Source organism: Aquarana catesbeiana, linkage group LG01 (genome assembly GCF_042186555.1).
Source record: "Aquarana catesbeiana isolate 2022-GZ linkage group LG01, ASM4218655v1, whole genome shotgun sequence".
Taxonomy (NCBI): Eukaryota; Metazoa; Chordata; class Amphibia; order Anura; family Ranidae; genus Aquarana; species Aquarana catesbeiana.
Genome location: NC_133324.1, coordinates 131,084,166 through 131,106,054, shown reverse-complemented (window position 1 = coordinate 131,106,054; position 21,889 = coordinate 131,084,166). Strand labels below are relative to the sequence as shown.

Genomic DNA, 21,889 nt, shown 5'->3' with positions numbered 1-21,889 from the left:
TCATAAACTCGCCTAAACTTTGTACAACATGCTTTCAATTTGTGTTTTTTATGCCACTTTTTCGTTCCTCCTCGTTTTTCTACTCCTAGTGTGCATGGCGCCTTAGGCACACTGGGCCTTAAAAAAATGCCAGTTCCATTGGCAAAACAAAAACGCTAATTTATTGTCCTAATGTGCGTGGACACAGAATAACTTTGAAACTCCTTTAGAAGCAACGTTTTTTATGCCAGTGTGCATGGAGACTAAGTTTAGAAGCTTTTAGGAGAGCTTAGGAGCATTCAGCTTTTATCTTCTGCCAGCAAACTGTTCTCAAAAAACACAAAATAGAAGGGTTTTTTTTTCTGTCTATAGGCAAAACACAGAACTCCTGTAGAAGCAGCATTTTTATAAGCCAATGTGCATGGACCCTGAAAGATGAGACTCGATTTTCTGGTCCCTTATAATCAACACAGGTTACTACAAATAAAAACCTACACAAAACCAATAAATTGTACACAACTACGGAATACACATCCTAAACTGAGAATAAACCTGTGCTTCCTATGCTCTCCCTATGTGAGAAGGAAAGTATATAAAAAATAAATTTAAGCTGTATTATATTGCAGCTTAACAATTCTTAGATGTGGTAGCTGTAATTTTTTTAGGCTTTTTTATCCTATATTTTTGTCTATTAATCCGACTAGTAAGTCTGTTATATTTTAACTTCTTTTAACAGACAAAGCTGTCCAGCTGTACAGTTAGATGGTTGAGACAAACATTTTAACACTGATGGGGTGTTTACAATGGTCAGCTTTTATTCATTTACAATAACCAGCCATAACATTATGACCACCCACCATAACCCATCGAAGCATAGAGTCCAATTGACCTCTGAAGGTATACTGTGGTATTTGGCACCAAGCCATCATTAGCAGATCCTATTAGTCCTGTAAATTGTGAGGTTGGGCCTCCATGGATCAGACTTGTTTTTCTAGCACATCCCACAGATGCTCAATTGGATTGAGATTTACAGAAATTGGAGGTTAAATCAACACCTCAAACTTGTTGTTGTGTTCCTCAAACCATCCTTGAATTCATCAGACCAGGCCATCTTCTTCCATTTCTCCATGGTCCAGTTCTGATGTCCCATTGTAGCTCTTTTGGCACAGGTCAGCATTAACTTTTTCACAATTTGGGGTACAGAAGCTGTTCTTTTGGATCAGAATACATGAGACAGTCTTTACTCCCCACATGCAATGAGCCTTGGCCACTCTGTTGCCAACCCTGTCGTTGGTTGAACAGTTCTCCTTCCTTAGACTACTTTTGGTAGGTCCTGACCACTGCAGACAAGGAACATCCTACAAGAGCTGCAGTTTTGGAGACCCCGTGACCCAGGTATCTAACCATTACAATTTTGCCCTTAACAAACTCCCTTAAATCTTTACACTTACCAATTTTGTTTGCTTCCACCAAATCAACTTCAGGGACAGCATGTTCACTTGCTGCCTAATATATCCCACCCACTTTCTAGTGTCGTTGTAATGTGGTAATCAGTGATATTCACTTTAGCTGTCAGTGGTGATATTATTAAGGCTGATCGGTGTATGTAAAACGTTTAAGCCAAAAGGAGAGAAAACATGTTGCTGTAACTGTTTAACCTCCCTGGCGGTATGATTATTTCGGATTTTAGGTGCTGAAAGCGGTACAATTATTTTGCATGGAAATTTGGCGTTTTATATTGTAGGTCTGTAATTCTTAACAATAACACACTTAAATCTGTCCAAACAAGAGGCTAGTAGATATCCCGGGTATGATAAAGTTTGAAACACAAAAACATAAATTATAATATAATAAATAAAAATAAATAATTAAAAAAAATAAAAATAAATAGTAATAAAATAAATTTCCCCACGATTCACTATCGCTCAATTCTGCAAGTGTTCTAATTTACTATCACTGTTTTCTAGCTGGTCTAAAGCCACTTTTGATGTAAAGGGACACTTTTTGGTTGCTATGGACAATCTCCAGTTTCCAGGCAGAAAGAACAGTATATATCACATAAAACTGCATGCAGGGCCAAAGCACTGGGGACAAAAGGGATGTGAAATAATTTCATACAGTACTGTAATCTGTAAGATTACAGTACTGTATGTGTTATGATTTTTACTTTTTTTTTAATTTGCCGCCAGGCTCCGCCCCCGTGCGTCGCGACGCTCGCAGGGAACGGAGCCTGGCAAGGAGAGGCTTCGGGGGAGGACGGAGCCCACGGACACTGCGGGGGACATCGCAGGATCCCAGGGACAAGGTAAGTAAAGCCACACCAGGATCCTGCGATGTAATCCCGAGTGTGGCTCGGGGTTACCGCTAATGGTCCTGAATTTTAACCCCGAGCCACACTCGGGAAAACCGCCAGGGAGGTTAAAAAGCGTTAGCTGGATTTCAGCTTTAATTTGTTAGTCAAGTCCATCTAAATCTGCTAGTGCATAACTTGGTATACACTAGTAGATTTGTTTACAAAAATTTGTATGAAAATTCTCAGTCTATTGAAATGTCATTTCAAAAGATTTTGTTTGCTTTTAACAATCGATTTTGGAATGAATGGACTTTATCAAACAAAAAACAAATACACGGTTAGAAATTCATACATTCAAGAGAAAAGTTCCATCCTGCTCCCTTGAATTTTCTCATGGTTGAAAACAAACATCGATTTGACCCCATTAATGATTAGAAAAATGAACAAACATTCATACATTTTTACAATTAAAAATATTGAACAAATTTACTAAGGTATACTCAGCTTAACCTCCCTGGCGGTATGATTATGTCAGATTTTTGATGCTCAGAGCGGTACAATGTTTTGCATGGAAATTTGGCGTTTTATATTGTAGGCCTATAATTCTTAGGAATAACTCACTTAAATCTGTCCAAACAAGAGTCTAGTAGACATCTCGGGTATGATAAAGTTTGAAACAGGAAATCATAAATTATAATATAATAAATAACTATAAAAAATTATAACAAATAATAATATAATAATAAGAAGAAATATTCAATAATGTAATCAAATCAAAACACTGAAATTGCAGAATTGTCGCTGTCATTACTTTCAGAGTTTGATGATGAATTTCCCCACAAATCACTATCGCTCAATTCTGCAAGTGATTCTAATTTATTATCGCTGTTTTCTAGCTGGTCCAAAACCACTTTTGATGTAAAGGGACGCTTTTTGGTTGCTATGGACAATCTCCAGTTTTCAGGCAGAAAGAACAGTATATATAATATAAAACTGCATGCAGGACACTGGACAAAGCACTGGGGACAAAAGGGAGGTGAAATAATGTGATACAGTAATGTAATCTGTAAGATTACAGTGTACTGTATGTATTGTGTGTTTTTCACTTTTTGAATTTGGCGCCGGGCTCCATCCCCGTGCGTCACAACACTCAGAGGGAATGGAGCTCGGCACTGTGATAGATGCGGCGGAGGACGGCTCGCACACACAGCGTGGAGACATCACAGGATCCTGGGGACAAGGTAAGTAACTTTGCCTGTATCCTGCAATGCGATCCCGAGTGTGGCTCGGGGTTACCGCTTTTGGTACTGAAAATCCACCCTGAGCCACACTCGGGAATACCGCCAGAGAGGTTAACACTACCCTCTCCCCAGACTGACAATGCTGCTGTCGCTCCTCCAGTGGAGTGGAGACACTCTATGAGAGGAAGTGTGTTACTGGCTGGATCATCAAGTGAAAATAAAGGAAAATAAGCCTTAAAAAAAAAAAAAAAAAGAAAAAGAAAAAAAATCTAATTCACCCACCACATCTTGGTAAGCTCCAATGTATTTTGGAGGTTTTTGTTTTTGGGTTTAATAGCTTTGTAAGTTAATTGATAAACTGCTCTGCTGTCTTGGAAGCATTGCAGTTGTGCTAAGATCATAAAGTCCACTTAATTTACGTTTAATCTGATTTTTTTTCATCCCTTTTTGCTACTGTGCAGCTATGTACTATGCAACTTCCCTCTCATGCTCCAGTGTGTGTGGGCAAAGCTGTCAGCTCAGGCAATGTTCAGGAACCATGAAACTCAAAACCCTTTATTTTTGTACGCAGAAATTCAGGACCATTCAGAAGATGAGGATATTAATATGTATAGAAATTTAGCTTAATGCTGAAGATGAGCACCAGCATAAAATAAGATCCATACAGTTAGCAATGACCACAGCCACTGAATTTGTTTAAATTGACAATTTTGACGTTTTTAGCGTGTATTTTTAGCCTGATTGGATATTGGAAGGAAGCTATGGGTATGTTGAACTGGTTATAGGCTTAAACCATGTAGCACAGCTACTATAAACAAAAAGGTACAGGTGGGAACAAAAAATTAAGAACCTTCTTATTGGTCTTATTGCACACCTCCCTTTATTGGTCTAATCTATAGTAATTTCCAAAATTTATATCTTCTATATTTTTTCCAAAATTTGTATTTTTCATAGTGTTTTAACAAAATTCCCATATTTACAAAGCAACTCTCAAATAGGGAATACTTGATAAGATGAGGACAAATATCAAAGTATCTGCAGTAAAAGATGTCTATATGGTCCAACAAAAAATTCATAATCAAATTGTTCTCCAATATGAGCAGCTGCTTCTGGAGCAACGCGGATCTTATTTCGGACACTTTGATAAATTAGGCCTACCTTTTACTTAACCAGTAACTGTTTTTTTTATCAATAAAAGTAAAATTATCAATAAATGCATGTAAAGAGAAACACATATTGGGATTATGTATACCGATATAATGACTCATTCTCCAGCTCACATACTGAAAATGATTTTATTTATCCATTTACATTAAATTGATATAAACTTGTCAAGAAAATGTCAAATCATAAGTTTCATATTAGCTTAAACGTTTAAGAAATAAGAAACTCCAAAAAAAAAAAAATCAATAAATAAGCACAGACAATAAGTTAAACCATATCACAAACTGACCAGTATGTAACAAGAATGCTTTATCTACACAAAACATCCTATCTCACAACTTTTTTTTGTTCATTCTTAGAAATAGCCTCTGATCTCTGAACCAGCACATGCAGAAAAGCTCATTGGCTGTCTGTACAAAGTCCAGGGTTGAAAATTTACATGTGCCTAGGCGCCACGTGCCCCGCTGAACCCGCAGGGAAAAGTGGTATCAGCAATGCTTTTGAAGGACCGAATACAGCAGTCTGCCAAATAATCATCAGAAAAGTGCTGCTTGCCTTTAAAAAAAAAAAAAGGAAATAAGACTGAATCTTAAAGTATTACAGCTGTAATAAATAAAAATGCTTATAAAACGGGCCTGGTTTCGTCTTTGACAGAGGGGGTATTTCAGTGATATGTACACAACACAAACAGAATTATTTTTGGGAAATAAGATTGTGCTTAGAAATGTATTTTGAAAGCTCAAAGTGATGATGATAGTGAAAATAGTAAGTAAGTGTTGGGTAATGTCTGATGATACAATACTAGAAATGTTAAATGCCCATTTACATTACAACTAGAGAAAGGCTTTGGTATAACATAATTATAGTACAAAGTGCAATGGTGTACAGTAAGGTTGGCATTACGTGCCCTAATATTGGGAGTTTATTGACCTGCTTGAGCTTGTCAGAAAGTGACCAAAGGGTTTGCAGAGATTTTCTAGTACTCTAGACAATCTTTGCATCTAAACAGCAAAAAAATAAACCCTTCAACACCTATGCCACATTCACATGTCACCCAAGTTGGAGGGAAATGTTATGACTGGTCACAGGAGGTACACCATCATGCCAAGGTCAGAAAGGTTACTTATTCTTCTCACTGGTAGTCCTGCCTTTAAACAGGCAAATATACCTGTAGCAACCAATCAGCAATCATCTCTTTGGTTAAATAATGTTGATTTCTGATTGGTAAATTACTTTGGATTACAGCACACCATTACATTTCACACTATTTACTTTAATAGGTCACAACATGTCATACCATAGGTATCTACTATCATACATAAAGTATTCTATTTTAATTTGCAAACATACATTTTCCTCCATGTTAACATATGCTCATTTTTTATCACATGAATGAATAAAATACCACAAACCATTTTTATGCGTAATTTTAAAGTGAGAGTTCAGCTACTCCAATCAAAACGTGTTTTGGCCACAGTAGGGAAGGCTTGAATCATCTGTTAAATTTTTATTACTGTCTGTGATGGTGTTGGTGAGATTTCCCCTCATTTCCTGTTGTGGTGACAACATTTTCACTGGGCCAGGAAGCAAAGAAAAATGTCCAGCAGGGTGCACAAACAGCAAAAAAAGAGGTTCCAGCCCCCCCAAAGACATTGGTGTCCGTTTATTAAGCAGTGAACAGCGATGATACCGAGGATCGCCACTGATCACAGTCCATAAACGGTTTATGAAACGGAGATAATAGGGGGAGAACGCGTTTGGACATGTTCTACCGCCGATGATCTCCGCACACTGAGAATCCTCATTGACTGACACAGAAATTAGACTATGACAGATAAATGAGAAATGATAAATGAGAAATCACAATATATATCATATATATATATAATGTGTGTGTGTGTATATATATATATATATATATATACATAATGATACATAATGATACATAATGTGTCTATATATATATATATATATATATATATATATATATATATATTATGTATAATTTATCACTGCTTAATAAATGGACACCTCTGTGTTTCAGTGACTTTCTGGTACTATAATCTTGTAAAGTCTCACAGGATTCCAGTATCAGGGGCCATTCTCCACTGTTCGAAGCACTTGTAGATTGCTTCACTCCCTCAAAGAAGAAGCGATCTACAAAGCTTCATAAACTGGAATCCAGAGGAAAACGATCTCCTCTGAGAATGCCATAGAATGAAGCAGTGAAATTTTCCGGACACCATTGTTTCTACTTTCATTGTGTCCCTTTTGGATAGATGTTGCCTTACTTATCCTTACTTCTCCAGGAGACATGGCTGCCTGGGATAGCAAGTGATGGGAAATCTTCCCAACAGGCACTCAGAGAGCAATAAAAATATGGAGTTCCAACTTTCCCCACTATATTCAAAGCTAGAAAAATTTTTTGGATGGAGTTGTATTTTAGCATTTATATTAAAGTACAACTTTAGGAATTCGAAAAAATCTACGATTATAGTGAGGTCACCCTGCACTGCAGGGAGCAAATGCTAGTTATGTCTAGGGGCTATAGGAACAAGCAGGATTACTTACTATAGCCCCTGCTCCAGCCAGCTGCCCCCTTCTCCCCAAAGTTCCAGTATGTTGGCAGTCCCTTGGCATCATCATGTATGAAGCAGAGCTATTAACCCTGCATTGTATTTATTGGGGGCAAATGTGCTGTATCTGTGAGTGTCTTAGAGAGGAGGCTGCGAGGGACCAGTCGCATCTCTGCAGGGACATTGCTGGAGCACAGGGTAAAGCAAGTACTTCTTATTCCAGCACCCATAGACATAATAAGCTTTTAACTCTTGCAAGGGTAGATTTTTTTTTAATTCCTGGAGTTTGGCTTTAGGAATTAAATTTGAGAATCTTTAATCAAAAACATACTTGTAAAATTGTGTGCATATTTGTTTAATAAAACTTTCGCTGTATATAATTTTAATAAACAGTCCAAAAACAATTAATTGTGTTTGCTTTGTGAACCTTAAAAACCCAATATTTCTAAGAACTAAATAAGGAGTACTCATGTATATTAAATCCCGGTGATAGTAGCAAATGAGGCATATTTATAACCCTGGTACAGAAACATATAAAGGGGCACTTCTTTTTACTAGTAGCCAAAAGTATAATGAGAAGGAGACCTGGGGGCACAGAGGCATCACTATCAATGGAGCAAATATGTCCCCAGAGCTCCTCCTGGTCATACTCTTCTAACAAGTGAGTATACAGATGTCTGATATTTATTGTGTATGGACATTTATGGTTTGACAGTCAATATGTTATACTGTATCACACTCCTTTTTTCTTTTTTATAGGAAACTACAAGAATGACATTTAACCAAGGCAGAAAACTGTTATGAATGTTCAACGTCTGAATGATTGTTCTGAATGGGACCTGCAGGGAACTCTGGGGTTCATCTCTGCTTATGATTGCTGTCGATCAGAGCCTCAAGACATCCCTGGTTAATGGGAAATGCAATCACATGTCTATTGGTGAAATACTGAGATCACTTGCTTAGCATTGCCTCTGCTGGAGAGTCCAGGAAAGATTGGGTGGAGAGACAGTGGTGAGTAGACAATGGGGTGGGGGATAGGGTATTAAGTAAAGGTCATGGAGACTGTGTGCTCAAGTGCTTTGCGGCGTAGGGAGGCGATGCTGGTTCCCCTCCACACATCACTGCTGTCCGGAGAGCTGCAGAGCTGCGGGGAACCCGACACGTTGCTGGGACCCTGCAATGAGGTGGACATCATGCCGGGGAAGGCGGATTGGTAAAGGTGTGACTGCAGCCCCGAGCCATTGGAGCCCATGTTGGACAAACCCATGGAGCCGGGAGGTGGGCCGGCTCCCAGGCTACACTGGGACAGCTGCTGAGCCATTGCCTGTTGCCTTCCAAGGGAGGGAGGTAAGGGAAGCTGGGAGACCCCCATTCCAGCTGTGGCCCAGCGGGTATCGTTGGCATGGAAGGAGCATAGACTGTCGCCCATTGCTGCTGCCGCAGCGGCTGCTGCTGATTGGAACTGGGGCAATCCTGGTGTGGGCAGCAGAGTTCCAGGGGCACGGAATACATTGGTGGTCTTCTTACGCTTCTTCCACTTGGCACGCCTGTTCTGGAACCAGACCTAGAAGATACAACAAAGATCAGGCGTTAGTTCCTTTTGGGCTAGAAGTCTTTGAGATCAGTGGGGGTTATTTACTAAAACTGGAGAGTGCAAAATCTGTTGCAGCTCTGCACAGAAACCAATCAGCATCCAGGTTTTATTGTCAAAGCTTAACTGAACAAGCTGAATTTAAAAGCTGATTGGCTACCATCCACAGCTGCCCAGATTCTGAACGCTTTAGTTTTAGTAAATCCCCCCAGTATGCTTTGCTTTATTCCTACATGAAAGTAATATAAATGCATGGCTATTGCCTGCTGAACAAATGGAAACACATGGTAAACCTTGTATACTGCACTCCTAATAATTAGGAATCTTTGCCATTGGTGAGCATTGTTATATGGATAGATAGATAGATAGATAGATAGATAAATAGATAGATAGATAGATAGATAGATAGATAGATAGATAGATAGATAGATAGATAGATCTCTATCCATTTTATAAATATATATATATATATATATATATATATATATATATATATATATATATATATATATTGATACTTTTTTTTTTTTTTAAAGGAAAGGGATGTATTAATATTACTGATTGCTATTAATACACATAGGGGGTTATTTACGAAAGGCAAATCCACTTTGCACTACAAGTGCACTTGGAAGTGCAGTTGCTGTAAACCTTAGGGGCAGATCTGAAATGAGGGGAAGCTCTGCTGATTTTATCATCCAATCATGTGCAAGCTAAAATGCTGTTTTTTATTTTCCTTGCATGCCCCCCTCGGATCTACAGCGACTGCACTTCCAAGTGCACTTTCAGTGCACTTGTAGTGCAAAGTGGATTTTCCTTTAGTAAATACCCCCCCCCCCCCCCCACACACACACACACACACTTTAGGCAAATAGGCCGTTAGATTTTCCCCTAAGCTTAGTAAATGTGGTGAACATTCAGTTTGCAAAGAATAGTGAATCATGTACCTGGAAATTTTTTTTTTTTTAAATTATTTTTGTTTGCACATGAGTGAATGATAAAAATCAGAAGAGCTTCACCTCATTCACTAAGCTAAGGGTAAATTTCCTTGCAAAGTAAACTTAAGCCTATTTGCCCTTAATAAATAAATAAATCTACACAGTATCTAAGTTTAAAAAAAGTTTTTTTTTTTTGCACATGATTGAATAATAAAAATCAGCAAAGCTTCACCTCATTCACTAATCTAAGGGTACATTTCCTTGAAAAGAGCAAATTACCTTGCAAAGTAAACAGCCTCTTGCTCTTAATAAATAAACCTGTGTCTAAACCTTGTCTATCTAAGTTATAAAAAAAAACCTTCTTCGAAATTGACAAATGATCAACCCCTAAAAAATAATTCAAACGACTGGTCCAATATATCATAACAAAAATAAAATGGGGCAAAGAGTGAAAAGCTGCTGCTACAAGTCCAGATCTAATATTGTAAAATTACATTGAACCTACATACAATTGGTACATATATATATATATACATGACTACATATTGTAGTATGTTGAATGATTTTTCCTAACTAGCTAGACTTCTCAGAAAACAGGAGCTGAGTTCCACAATTGACTCCTATTGGACTGAGCCGTTGCAAGGATTTCAGCACTGGACAGCTCCTGGCTCCATACAACACTTATCGGTGAACACAATATTGCTTCTGTTTAAGATAATAAATTAAATTAAAACCCCGCATGTGCTGTGTGCCTGCATTATTCTACCTATAGGTATTTGTCTCTTTTGTGTGCAATCCTAGACTATTTGTTTGAGAGTGAGAAATTATTAAATTCTGTTATGCTATCGGATAATTCGCGTTCATCAAATATAATCAATCATAATCAGTTTACATAATGATGATTGGTAGTCATCCTGTTAGTAGATTTTTACTGTATTCATTTAGAAGCATATTAATGCAGAGAGAAGTGTAGAGCTGATATTTGTCTCCTGCCTCCCTCCAATTCTCATTTCCCCTCTGCTCACCCTGCATTGTCCTGGCTCCTCCTGATGGCGTCTATGGCCAGCTGATGGGCACCTCACTCATTGATATATGTAGGGGGGCATAGGGGCACACGTACTGAATTCTCTCTCATTGTGATCTCATGAATACATTTGACCTGTGCTGGGCACAGTCATCTGATATGAGGACAATCATCTTTCCCAATCTTAAGAGCACGGTCCCCCCTCCAACATTCTAACCTCTGAAGAGCACAGGAAACAAATCTGCAAAATGTTGCTTTAAAAAGAAATAGTAACAGAAACAAAAATAACAAAATTAAAAAAATAACGAAAATAACAACCAAGACCAGATTTTTCCCTTAGGCGTGTATTCCTGTTTTGCTGATCTGCTGGTTTGTGCTGCTTGTCACGTTATGATCATAGACAGAATTATACCTAACATACCTGTTATATATATACACAACACTGGGCTGATCTACTAAATGGGTTTTAAAAAAATCTGCACACAATAAATTGTGTGAATATATGCAATCATGTGCAGAGCAAATTCCTGTTCATGTGCAGATGATATAAATAAACATGGATTTGCTTTTCACTTGCTGGATATTTAAAGTGAATATTCATTCCATTTATTGTGTGAAGATTCTCAACTCCTTTAGTACAGCCTCTCAATATTTCTGCATTTCAGGGAGTTTATTATTTAAAGGGTGTGCTGGGACTAGTATTCTCAAATCCCACACAGAATTAAAAAGCATATTCTAAACCTATCCTATATATCAATATACTTTTGTAGCTCACGCTATAAATACTAAATTGAAAAAAAAAACAAATGTGACAGGTCCCCTTGACTTAAAAAAAAAAAAAAAAAAAAAAAAAAGCCAGTTCCCTAGGCAGAAAAAAACGCTCATAAAGAGCGTTTTTGGAGTTTAGCGTTTTTTTCGGCCAGAAAGAGTCCAATCAAAAACGCAAACCAGAAGGTCTGGAGTCTCACGTTTCCATTATTTTTTTAACACAGATTGTTCATATATATAGACTTTTTTTGCAAGACTAAATATATGACAAGGATAGATCAAGTATTCAGACATGCAAAATACCTTCTGTAACCGAATTCGATTATTTCAAATTCGCAAGGGTGATTTGTTATTTATTTTGTCATGAAAGATCGCATTTTTTTGCATTTGCCAAAAACAGGAAAAAAGTTGGAAATGCTTATAATCGGAGGATAATAAAATCCAGTGCTATATATACATCTCTCTCTCCCTTTTTCTCTCTCTCTCTCTCTCTCTATATATATCATATTATATTCCATAATATATTGCATCTTTTTTCGGTTATATTAAAGCTGCATTAATGTCTATTTTAAATATTTTTTTGGACAATTAAACAATTCAAGGGTTAATAAAACAAAAATAAAAAAAATGTATAAGGCATTTGCTGTTTGGACGGCTTAACAGATCTTTATAATACTCCGAATTATCTGAAGACATTTGTGTATAATATTTGCCTACTCCATTTCTAATGACAATTTGCAATGAACCCAAAGAATAGTAAACTATTTACATTTATATTGTATACTTTAGACAGGCTGACAATTCCTACACCATAAACAGGAGCAACAATAGAATGATTTGAAACCCCATCTGATTTCTTCTCTGCTCTCGGTGTAATCAGTGACGTATGCACTTGAGTCTATGAGCTTCCCTCCAGCATCTGGCTAAGATAGAATTTCTAGTACAATTGTGCATTTGTATTGCAATTGCTGTATTTAATGACACATTCTGAGAACAAGAAAGAAAGAATTATTATCAGCCATTAAAGAAATCTAGGCGCTATTAAGGATGTAAACATTCCATGAATAATAGAGAACTTTGCTCCATTATGTTGGGGTGATTGCTAGAATTGCAGACACAAAATATCATTTTATGTGTCATGCTTTACTAGAGATGCTGCTCTGCACATCCATCAGGGCTGATAGCATAGGCATTAAACATCAGTGCGAATAGCTCGAGCCTAAGTATTATGTGAAGAGCTGGAGACAGATCTTATTGTGGGGAATGAGAAGAATGCCATTGCAGATGGATACAGCTGACTTTTCTGTGGCTTAGAGACCTTTGAGTAGGTGTGATGATCATGTTTTTCCCAGGTTTTGTAGTAGAACTAAACAAAAAGCATGAGATCTAGAAAGGTATATCACTTAGCACAGGGGGAGATTCACTAAAACTGCAGAGTGCAAAATCTGGTGCAGCTCTGCATAGAAACCAATTAGCGTCTAGCTTTTATTGTCAAGGCTTAATTGAAGAAGCTGAAGTTAGAAGCTGGTTGGCTACTATACACAGCTGTACTAGATGTTCCAGTTTTAGTAAATCTTCTCTATGAACGCTCCCTGGAATTCGGGGTGTTTAAATACCCATATACAGAATCTTTTTGCCCAAATTTGGCATCACATGCTTTTTATCATTTATAAATGAAAAGTTGACCAAACTACTAATCATTGGTCACCTTTGCTTCTATGGAAAAAACAAAGACTCTGATTATGCACTATACACTAAAATGCAGATAGATAGATAGATAGATAGATAGATAGATAGATAGATAGATAGGTAGATAGAGATATATCTATATATATATCTTTTTAATTGTAATAAATAATTCCCAAATGTATTCTGTATATATATATATATATATATATATATATATATATATATATATATATATATATATATATATATTTTTTTTTTTTTTTTTTTTTTTTAAATCCCCAGTTTTGTTCTAGAAGAATTTCTAGCAGGTCTTGTGCATCCCAGAGATAGGGATATACAATTCTTTCCTGGTGGCTAAAAGACTTGACACTTATATGATTATAAATTATATTTTTGCCAAATTTTAGGAGAGGTGCTGAGCTCCAGGCTTAAAGAGCTGGGGACAAAGGCAAGCCTAGATAAACAGACACATTCGTTTTTATTTTTACTTGTGATTTTAGGGAGGTTTAAAAAATCAAGTGATAATATAATATCCTGGCTAAATTCTATTTAGAGCCAATGCTAGGGCTACAGTGTAAAAAAAAGGGGGGGGGGGGGGCAGGTGTTTTTGTAAAAAGAAGCACATTTACCTCCTGTGACTTTTCCTCCAGATTTAGGGGATATTTAAATAACTGCAGACATGTGAGGTACGGTTTTGCAACAGAGGCTCCTTAATTCTTTGGAACTAAGTGCCAGGCGTGAGACGAGCTATAATATAGACATACTGGAAAAGGTATTTGAAAATATATTAGGCGTTTAATTCTTGCCCTGCGGATGGGCCAGAGATGGAGCAGGAGAAGAGCAGTACACACAGAAGGATGCCATTTCTTCTTTCCTACAGACAACCTTTATAAAGACCTCATTGCAATCTCACTATTGGAGATGATTAATGTGAAGATTTGGTAGGAAATCTGGAGAGTTGTATTAAAGCTGGGATCCGAGGTTCATTTCGATCAGCCATCCGTGAACTCGGGGCCGAATTCATTACACGTTAATAGTGCCGGGAGAGGGAGAATAGAATACAGCAATCTCTCCATTCCATTACAAAGCCAGAGAGAAACTCCTCGCCTGTCCCCTATTAAGATGTGCCAGATGACACGATCATTCCAGAGAGGAGCCCTACATTATAGCATGCAAGCCATAGATAGTGTGTGTGTGTGTGTATATATATATATATATATATATATATATATATATATATATATATATATATATTGGTATTATCATTATTTATTGTTTTTGTTATGTGTGTGTGTGTGTGTGTAGGCCTATATGTGTGTGAGTTTGTGTATAGATAGATAGATAGATAGATAGATAGATAGATAGATAGATAGATAGATAGATAGATAGATATATTACATATTTACATACACTCACACATATATTTAAAAAATAAATACTATATATGTGTGTGTGTGTTGATATATATATATATATATATATATATATATATATATGGGTGGGTATAACACATAATACACATACATTTGTGTGTGTAATTATGTATGCTAGATAATGTATGTTTATATGTATTTATCCATATATATGTGTGTAAAACATATATATGGATAACACATCTGTATCTGTGTGTGTATTTATAATAGACTGTATATGTGTGCGTTGATGCATTTACAATGCAAATACAAAGGCCATTAATGTATAGATGAGATCGTATATTCCGTATAGAAATGTGCGTGGTGTAAAATGTGTATGGTTACCTTCTTGTAGAGAATTTGCTATATGTTCCATGGCTGTGTATGTAAATGACACATACCATTATGTACTCACCCCCATCCACACACACTGTCAGCACCCAATCCGGGGCCCTCCTGTACTATTATAAGAAGGGAAATCAAAATGCGCTTTGGATATTTTTTTCCCACTGATATATTTTTTATGTAAATATAATATTGAAAGTTAATTAATCCGTGCGAGAGACTAATGATTATGCTTATTATATTGCATCTGATCGCATCATTTGCATGATTTTCACATTGCTGCTTAATAAGCCATCCCGGGTTATAAATAATACTGGAATTGGTTTCTAATAATGGCGAGCTATAAACGGAATGGCTTTTATAGCTGGTATAGCAGAGCTTGGCGGGCACGGAGCCGGGCTGCCGGGAGGATAAATCTCCGGATTATTATTTTTAATGGGAGTCTGCTCTATAATCCGCCGCTAATAACACTGCATCATTTTCTTACAGCTCTCACAACTCGTCTTCTTCCTTTATTGGACTTTCAGAAGAAATCGGAAATAAAAGTCTTATCTACTGCAATGAAATGCCTGGCAATCTGTTCAGCAGCATGCTGGTAAGAAGAGAACCCCCCCCCCATCGCACCTGTGGGGCCATACACATCATCGACTTCCTCCAATACAATCTTCCCCGCTATATCCTCGTTACACAGCTTCATAACACAATGTAAATACACACCAATAAGAAAATGAGTTTTCCCCTCTATTACTACTCAGCTACAATGGATTTATTCATCAGACTGTCATTTACTTGCTGGATCATTACACCCAGGCTTCCTTTTAGAAACTAGCACATGGGGAGAAAGAAATATGAAAACTGAAAAAAAAATTCAAAAGAAACAGCCAATTAAAAAAAAAAAACAAAAAAAAAACAAAAAAAAAAAAAAAACGAATACAGATTTATACGTAAGATACTGTTCCTAAATACTGATCGGTATATTAAAATCATACAGGGATTTTTAATTGTAGCACCCATGAATCGTTAAAATGCGATTTGTTTGGAAAATCTACCTATTTAGCTAAAATGTATTTATTTAAAGTTGCTATTTTTCTTTATTTGTTATTTTTTTTTATTTTTTTTGTTTACTAGCATGTTGTAATAACAGATACTTAAATTTAATTAAGTGCAAAATAATAATTTGCAGATTTGAGTGACAGAAGTTGATTACACAAATTACATAAATGTATAAGAAGTGTAAATAATTCAGATTGATCCATTACAAAATAAAATAAAGTGAATTCAATTGTTTTTAATATAATGGAAAAGAGGAGGTTTTCAGCACCGCGGACAGCGCACAACACGGGCACTCAGTGCCCGACGGGGCAACCGATAGACACACCATTATCAACTGACCTGTCATATGTATCATTTATATAAACTGATATATAGATATAGATGACCTATAGACATAAATGGAATGGGGATCATCTGCTGCAGAACCTGTTTCTAGATGCGCATTGAAGAAAATATATTTTCAGGATCTCTTTCCCACCTATATTTACGTATTCATTATATTTTCCATACATTGATATATATATATATATATATATATATATATATATATATATATATATATATATATATATATATATATATATATATGTGTGTGTGTGTGTGTATATATATAAAAAAAAATTATCTGTACGTATATCTGTAAATATATGTGGATCTGTGTGGTTTCAGATGCTAGAATTGTATTGTTTCGATTCCTATGTAGAAACAGGTCCTGAAAATAAACTTTTCGATGTCATTTTTAGGACCTGTCACACACATGGAGACTGATTTGTTATGGGAGTTCTATAAATCTTTACCCGATACATTGCTTAAATATTCACTTCAAATATCCAATCTTGTGAAAAGCACATTTCTATTCAGTTTGATATATCAAATCACATACACAGGAAATAGGTAAAAAGGATCCGAGTAAAGATTCTGCAGTTTCTTTAGTAAATCGGTACATCGAGTCTTATTCTATATGCATATAATATAATGAGGTCGATTTACTAAGGGAGTGGAGAATGTTTGCACGTATTCACTTCAGTTATTCAATCCTATATAAAGCAAATTCCTGTTCACTTTTGAATCCCCAATCATGTGCAGAGTCTTTCACATGATTAGTTAAGTGAAGTGAATATTCATACATTTTTTCAGGGCTGATTTTCCACTCCTTTAGTAAATCAGCCTTGTATAGATAGAAGATCTATATAAGTTTATGTTTTTCTAGAGTAGTTATAGGAGTAGAGGAAATGTTGGATGGTGGTCATTGTGGAATGGGTACAATCAGCTGATGAGTATATTTGGGTGCCCATCACATGCCCTCTTACCTGCACTCTGGACTCTGTCAAGCCGATCCTCAGTGCCAGCTCTTCCCTCATGAATATATCTGGGTAGTGGGTCTTTGCGAAGCTCCTCTCCAGCTCGTTGAGTTGGGCCGGGGTGAAGCGGGTTCGGTGCCTCTTCTGTTTCTGGCTCTGGCTCTGGCTCTGCTGCTGGCCCGACTGGTTGGGGTTCTGTTGCTGCTGCTGCTGCTTGTCCGGATCTTTGGAGCTGACTGCCAGGGAGGACTGGTTGGAGCCCACGCTGGTGATGTCCTCTCCGGGCAACATAGTGGTGCCCTCCACCTGGTCAGAGTTACTGGCCAGATCTCCCGGGTGTACGGGCTCCGACCCTCCGACTCCAAGGCGGCACTTAACCCCCTCACGGTGCCCCAGCAGCTCAGCCGCATCCTTCATCCCTATATAAGAGGAATAGAGAGGTGATCATGATTGGCACTGGACTGTGCCCACCCGATATCCAATGCCACATGGCTGCCATATACATATAGCACACAGTCAGGACAGATTCCTTTATCAGGGCACCCCCACAATGCCACATGGTTGCCATACATATAGCATACAGTCAGGGCAGATCCCACCATCAGGGCACCCCCATCTACCTGATACCCAATGACACATGGCTGCCATACACATAGCACACAGTCAGATCCCACCATCAGGGCACCCCCATCTACCTGATACCCAATGCCACATGGCTGTCATACATATAGCACACAGTCAGATCCCACCATCAGGGCACCCCCATATACCTGATAACCAATGCCACTTGGCTGCCATACATATAGCACGCAGTCAGATCCCGCCATCAGGGCACCCCATCTACTTGATACCCAATGCCACATGGCTGCCATACATATAGCACACAGTCAGGACAGATCCCACCATCAGGGCAGTAGCACACAGCCTGGGCAGATCCTATCAGGGCACGGCTTTACTAACACCAACATCTTTATATATATATATATATATATATATATATATATATATATATATATATATAATGCGTTTAGGAGCCAGCATCCCTCTCGATCTATCTTCACCATTGCTCAGGCCCCCTGCATGCAGATCCGGTGACCTTACAGGAGGCTGGAAAGGCAGATTTGCACATACTGGTCATCCAGGTGCACCTACCAGTAGAACCGGTGAACTTGTGACCATACATTAAGCTGGTAAGGCAGACTGGCACATATTGGTCACCTAGGTGTCTTACAAGTGGAACCGGTGACCAAAATGACCAAACGTTAAGCTGGTAAGGCAGATTGGCACACACTGGTCACCCAGGTGCCCCTACTAATAGAAAATGTGACCATACATCAGACTGGTCAGGCAGACTGGCATGTACTGGTTACCCAGGTGCCTTACAGGTAGAATCGGTTGCCATGCATCAGGCTGGTGATGGAGACTGGCATATACTGGTCACCCAGGTGGAAGGGGTGACCATGCACCAGGCTGGTGATGCAGATTGGCATAAACTGGTCACCTAGCCTCACATATTTTCCCTGCTTATTTCACACAAAAAAAACTCTGCCAATTCCACAAAGTTTCCTAAAGGCATTCTCTGGATTGCTTGCATTCCCCACAGCAAAGTCCGCACTGCACTCTCATGCAGGAAGGAGAAGGAGGCAAATACTCAGATCACCAAACAAATAATCTCAAAGCAAAACAAGAAAAAAAAAACAAAAAACTCCCAAGGTCTGAAGTAAATAGTTATTTCTGGCTAAATTTAATGACATCCCTCTTCCTTGGATGTCCACATTCCATGTATTCAAAGACTGCAGTTAAATCAAATTAAAGTTTAATACTACACAATTACTTTAGAAGGAATTAGCCCATTTAGAGTGCATTAAGGCGGAATCAGGGACAAATTGACGCTTTTTCCTGGGAGGGGAGGAGAAGGGTGGCAAAGACTCACCGAGTCGGGCGTCCAGGAGGTCGGCGTGAGACAGCATCGCGCACCGCTCCAGGGCGAAAGCTTGTCCCCCCCAAATCCTGCCGGCTGCTTAACGATTTCAAAATAAAAATAGATAGATAGATATAGATAAGCTAAATGAAAGAAAATTCGGTTTGTGCTTAAAAAGGGGGTCCCCTGCATTATAATGTCCTTTAGAGAGGCGGGGAGGTGCTTAGTGCTTGGGTGAGCTGCTGAGCGGCTGCCACCGCCGACCAATCACAGAGCGAGCTGCAAATGTCACCGGCTCACCATCCACTGCTGGTCCCCCTGCTGCTGCTACAGGCTGAGTGTGAGTGCAGGAGGTGGGGGGAGGGGAGGGGAGGTGGGGGTCCTAGGTGTCCTCCCTGCAGCCCTCTGCCTCCATGGATCCTGACACCTAAATCCCACAAGCTGCCATCACCTACTACCACTGATGTCAGCAAACTGGACTTATACCCGGGCTGCCTCTGATGCCATGCAAATCTCCACTGCTCTCACCCTAGCTACTGCTAGATAGGCACTAATAAAGCAAATAACAGTCCCTGTACCCACTACTACAACCCAATGTTATTGCAATGTGTTTAACACAATATTAATAATAATGATAAATATTATTATTGCTAATATTGTAATAATAATAATAATAAATATTATTATTATTATTACGATTTACGCTTACATCAGTTGGTGCTATAATATGCAATTATGGTATGATTATAATCATTGACACAACGGTGGTTGCATTACTATTGTTATCATTATTTTCATTACTATTATTATAATTACTACATTTACATAATTTAGTGCTGTAGATATGTTATTAGGCTTATTATTATTGACACAACGGTGGTTGTATTATTATTATGATTATTACTACAATTATATATTATTATTATTATTTACACTTACATCAGTTTCTACTGCAGATGTTATTATGCTTAATTGTATTGACCCAAAGGTGGCTGTATTATTATTATTATTATTATTATTATTATTATTATTGTTATATATTTTTATTATTATTATTTACACTTACACCAGTTTCTACTGCAGATATGTTATTATGCTTACTTTTATTGACACAACGGTGGTTGTATTATTATTATCATTACTATTATTATTATATATTTTTATTATTATTATTTACACTTACATCAGTTTCTACTGCAGACATGTTATTATGGTATGATGATGATTAATAATAATAATAATAATGACACAGTAGTGGTTGTATCATTTCTGCTATAATTATTACCTTGCTATTATTATTGCTACATACACTTATATCAGCTGGTGCATGTTTTATGGTGGTTAATACTTTGTTATTATTATTGACGCAATGGTGGTCGTATTAATAGTATTGTTATTATTATTATTGATAATAATAATAATAATAATAATAATAATAATAATAATAATAATAATAATAATATTTTTATGTTATATGCTTTAGTATTTTAGAAAAAGATTTTTAATTAAACTAAAAATAAACACAAAAAATGAATTCTATTGTGCTCCGTGGCAGATCTTTTAAAAGTTGTATGAATTCTCCTTATTTTTGACCACTGATTTCATCAATCAGATTTTGTTACATTTTGCTTCAGTTCACAGCACTGTTGCGGTTAACATGGGGAAGGCTCCGGAAGGGTTAAATAAGATCTGATAGATAAAATTTAGCGCATCATTTAACCGGCGCATCTAATGGCCGATAGGCAATCAGCTTCGATACAGACGTCCAAGTTCAGCTCCAGGCATTGAAGACACATACAATTCCAGTTGGCTAGTACAGGCATGTACTTGGTGGGGTAGTAGTTGGTAGATGTCAGCTCTTGGGGTGCTCACATACAGTCCATGTTGATATGGATATATAGGTTTTTATGTATAACCACTAAAAAACAAAACAAAACAAAAAAGACTTTTTCTGTCCTGCATCAGCCTTTCCCTTCCAGTCCTTCTTAAATCCAAGGCCTTATTGTGGAAGGTACATGGCTTTCTATAGCACACCATTAATGTATTTGTTTTCTGTACATTTATTTCTCAATATTTTACGGTCCGGGTTCACATCCACAAATTCTATTTCACATCACTGATCGCCAGCAAACTGAATATTACTCTAAACATTTCCTTGTGCTTGTATTAAAACAGATGCAATCCTGGAAAGAAAGTGCGATCATCTCCCTCTGTATTCTTGATGGTAAATCATTGCACAATTTTCTAGCTGAGGTATTTAAGTCCGTCTCCCATCTACAAAGGCGATTTCATGCAGTAAATAGAGGTAAATGTTCTTTATTTTCATTTGAATATGTTAAGAGTGCAGGAGCAATCTCTAGTGCTCCTAACAAGGCAAGTGAACCATCTCTAATGCTCTGATTTTTCAAACCCAGCCAACAACAAAGTTTAGATTAGCAATATATTTCTAACCAGAGTAATTTTCAAGATCATTAGGCATTTATGTAATTAGTGCCAAATCTATAAGCTTTTATTACGATTATTAGAGTAAAATCAGTATAAATTTGTACTAATTTACTACTGTTTAGACTTGGCTGTCAAAGCCAAGAGCTTCTTAT

General features: G+C 37.4%; 1 protein-coding gene across 1 annotated transcript; it reads right to left on the bottom strand.

Moving 5' to 3' along the window:
• Nucleotides 1-5,183: 5,183 nt before the first annotated feature.
• Nucleotides 5,184-19,593, bottom strand: OTP (orthopedia homeobox). The gene is made up of 3 exons (XM_073623895.1): nt 19,305-19,593; nt 17,381-17,790; nt 5,184-8,817 (listed from the first exon to the last, which is right to left on the bottom strand). Exons 1-3 carry the CDS (start codon nt 19,339-19,341, stop codon nt 8,296-8,298), a joined length of 969 nt encoding a protein of 322 aa, XP_073479996.1. The 5' UTR covers nt 19,342-19,593; the 3' UTR covers nt 5,184-8,295.
• Nucleotides 19,594-21,889: the final 2,296 nt, after the last annotated feature.